Raw genomic sequence first — 3,909 nt, forward strand, 5'->3', positions numbered from 1 at the left:
TATATATATACACATCACAAGCCTGCTGTTTGAACAAAAACATAGACAGTTTTATATCCACTTTGATTGGTAATGTAAAGTAGCTAGACCCCCTATAAATCCAGGAACACCAGGGAATCCCACATTTCTCATGGTGACAGTCTTTACTCATTAATTAATAAGTTAAATAAGCTGGACATAATTCCTGCAGAGCAATCAGTTCAACTCAAACTAACATCTATAGTAAAAAAAAAAGAAAAAAGAAGCATGCATTACCGTGATAAAAACTGTTCACTGTGGGTTGGCTGTAGTCAAATTTAACTTAAAATAAATCTATAAAAATAGTACAAATGTGTTTTCTCCAAACCACACTGAGGCCCGTGAAGCAGACACAGAAGGGTGTTGAGGTGTTGAAGATAAAGATGATAAAGATCTTTTTCTAAAGGTTGGTTCAAAACCTTTATTTAGATCAACCTTTGAGTGAAACTGGTAGTTAGAGGTGTTTATGTGAGCTTGTGGCATTTGATATGGTGAAAATTGAAAGCCTTGGATATATGGAATTAAAGGTTGACGACATATGTGGCCTATAAATTAAAGCAGGACATCTCTGAAGGACCACTGCCTGTTGGATGGAGCMTGGTGAAACTCTCTGGGTGTAGTTATGTGAACTGTCAGCTGAAGACATAATATCTGCTCTGGAGGGGGACGTGCAGTCGTTCAGGCTCTGGAGGATCTGCTTTGTCTCTATGACCAAAAAAACAGCCGACCAAAATCAGATGGTTTTAGCCAGAAAAACAAAAATAATACGACAAAGGGTTTAGAAGATGAGCAGAGACTGATTTAAAGTTTTATTTTATCATTATAGAGACTGATTCATAAACCTGTTTCTCTCTCTGATTGTGAGAGACTTTAAAMCTTAAATTCACAGTACATCAGTAGCTGATTCAAAACACTATTTTAAATTTTGGCTTAAAGGAAAACACATTGCACAGAATCATAGACCCTCACCCTGAATAAGTACAGGTCAGAGGGAGACAGTGGAGAGGAATGACTCCCATTTAACAGGAAGTAAMCTCCAGCTGAATGGTTCACCTCTTACTGTCAGTAAAAGTTTATTTTAGTAAGAATAAGTAAGAATAACAATAATTATCCGCACTATTTCACTTATTTCTTATACTCAGCGGTGGGCATGGTTCTCCTAATCAGCTTATTTTCTGAGCAAATTTTGAAGTTTAATAAATTACCTTTGAACTAACTTCGCAAACCATTAGTGGACCAATTAGCTTCCGCTAATTTAGGTTTTGCCAGCTTTAAGTCYGCTAACAGCTAATTAACAAACTAACATCAACAGGTTTAACGACTTTAGTGGGTTAGCATTTTCACTAACTTTTAAAAAACTGTTAGCGGACCAGTTGCTAAATCATGTTTTGCCAAAGTTATCTAACTAACATGCTAACACCATCATCATTGTGTCAGTCCACCAGTCTTCAGCTGGAAGGAGATAAAAACACGTGTTGCTTAGACTGAGTCACAGTTGTCTTGGCTATTAGCTRTTAGTGTTAGCTTTCACTAATTGTTAGATGTTTAGCATTAGTAAAGTTATAATTTAGTTAGCTGTTTATTAGTTGGAGAGGCTAACCTATTAGCTCTTCCCACTACTATTAATTGCTCTTTTCTTATTATATTCACACATTTTTTAGCCTGGCCCTTGCCTTCCTACGCAGCTCCGCTCAGTTCTAGTTTCCCTTCACTGCTCCGTCTGGGACTTCTCCCACTGACAAGGATTTCACTGGCTGATTTTTAGCCGGGCCAATCAGAGAACAGAACGTTAATTTTCTGCGCAGTGTCTGCTTGTAGTTTATTTTACCTGGACCAATCAGAGAACAGAAGGTGGAGTTTTGAATGACGTCGACTTTCTGCGCAGTGTTTGCTAGTTAGTTTAGCATACGGCAGTGGAGGAAGTGAATGAAGCCAGTCTGTGTTGATAAGGCTTCCACATTAAATTATAATTGTCAGACAAAGCAGCAGCTCTCATTTACAGTCGTCTTGTATATTTCTCCTCTCAATAGGGTTGTTTACAGCACACGCGATTTCCGGTTAGCTTCTTAGCTTAGCCTCCTTCACACCGACAGCACACATGCTTCAACAGAGGCCACGCCTCCTGCCAGAAACGCTTCTCTATGCATCAAGTCCAGACCCTTGTACGAAGCCAAGTGAAGGACAGGGTCTGGTTTTAACCAGGCTACACGTTTTTACAAAAAAAGCTGAAACTCTCTTGGGATAACACTAGGTGGCAAAAAACATTTACATAAAAAATAAGCTTCCTAAAATAATTGCCTAAAACTGTTCTTTTTTTTTTTTGTCAAAATTTTCAGGAAATAAAATGACTCAACCAAGACGGCACAATTAAACATATTTGAGTTTTGTGACAAACTTGAGAACATGAGCTGGATGACTATTTTAGGAAGATGACAACAGCTAGAATGACTAAAGATTTAACATTTTTATACAGTTCACAGTTTCTGCACAGTTACATTTACATAGAATCAAAGTTTATGAGAAAAAACAAAAACAAATCTTCCTTATTCTTCTTTTAGTTTCTGGGCCAAAAGTGACAAAACAGATGGTTTTGTCATCTTTTTTTTTTTTTTTTTTGAAATGCTATGTATTTTGAATCCACACAGATAGACCAAAAACATTTGTTTTATTTTCACTTTGTAATTTTTTTTTAATATTTACTCCCCAAAATCCTGTTTATGTGTGGATGGACAGAGCAAAAACCACCTAATATGTACATGTTCGTATATTAAAAAACTAGAGAACAAGTAGTGTGGACAAGGCCTCAAAGTATTCTATTCCCTTTTAGTTTAAAGTTTTCATAAACAGTTATAAGTTTTTTAATTTAAGGAGGGACATTTTAATTACACAATTTCTGAGCAGATTAAATTTGGGGGTATATGATTATACAGTAGTACAGTCATCTATCCAATCAAAAGGTTTACTTTATTTCTTAAACTAAACTTCTATGGGTAAAAAGCACACTTCCAGTAGTTTTTSCTCAGTTTTATTCTGTAATAAATGTCCTTTTGAGATGTTTGAAAAAAATCAAATTACAAATAATAAAAATAAATCATCAATCTGTCTAAAGTTTTGACTTGCAGCACAGGTTTCTCCTCTCTAACCCTAACCCTTCTTCACTTTATGTCACTCATAGCTGAAGAATTTAAGTAAAATAATTTTGAGTACCCACCACTCCAGCCCWGCACGGTTGATGTCGTCCCACCAGCAGTCACTGGGCTCGCCCAGTCCCTCAGGTGTGGGCTGGCATTCAAATGACCACAGGCGGTCCGAGCCATCCGCCTCACTGAAGTAGCTCCTGACGGCGACGAGGACCTCTCCGTGGGGACACTGGAAGTTGAAGCCCTGGCGGTAGCCGTTCACCCAGCCCATGTCATAGTGGTCGTAGGGCTGAGCTGCTGTGGARGCAAGCAGAGACCAGAGGAGCGCCACCAGAGCAGGATTCATGTTGAACAGATCTGTCCGTCTGCTGCACTCCCTCACAGCTGCCTCTGTTTAAACTCCTCAGAGTCCTTTGTTATCCAGATGTTTGGGCCCCAGGAGTGATGTGTAATTTTCTGGTCRCSAGACAAATCCAAGTGGTCCTCGGCYGACTTTTTAAGGTCGACTCCRACACACAACAGTCATAAAGTCTTCGTGGAGATGAGGGATGTCCTTAAAAGTCAGCACTTCAGATTAAATGTTATASAGATATTTATGTGACTGGGAAATGCACTCATGTTAACCATCTAACGCTCAATGACTTTCTTTGCTGAAGGGATACTTTAAAAACGTACCTTTTTACATTTCATCAGATTTTTAACRTAGCAAATATTTAGCCACTTTATAATGAACACTTTCACTTTTTTGGTT

The 3,909-nt window shown here is 38.2% G+C and overlaps 1 protein-coding gene across 1 annotated transcript in view; it reads right to left on the reverse strand.

The window, feature by feature from the left end:
* Positions 1–3,582, reverse strand: part of dpt (dermatopontin) — a 7,322-nt gene extending 3,740 nt beyond the window's left edge. The window contains exon 1 of the mRNA XM_014023056.1: positions 3,230–3,582. Coding sequence (XP_013878510.1) covers positions 3,230–3,504 — 275 coding nt within the window. The 5' untranslated portion in view covers positions 3,505–3,582. The remainder of the gene's footprint in view (positions 1–3,229) is intronic.
* Positions 3,583–3,909: the final 327 nt, after the last annotated feature.

The sequence above is a fragment of the Austrofundulus limnaeus genome, unplaced genomic scaffold (assembly GCF_001266775.1).
Source record: "Austrofundulus limnaeus strain Quisiro unplaced genomic scaffold, Austrofundulus_limnaeus-1.0 Scaffold355, whole genome shotgun sequence".
Classification (NCBI taxonomy): Eukaryota; Metazoa; Chordata; class Actinopteri; order Cyprinodontiformes; family Rivulidae; genus Austrofundulus; species Austrofundulus limnaeus.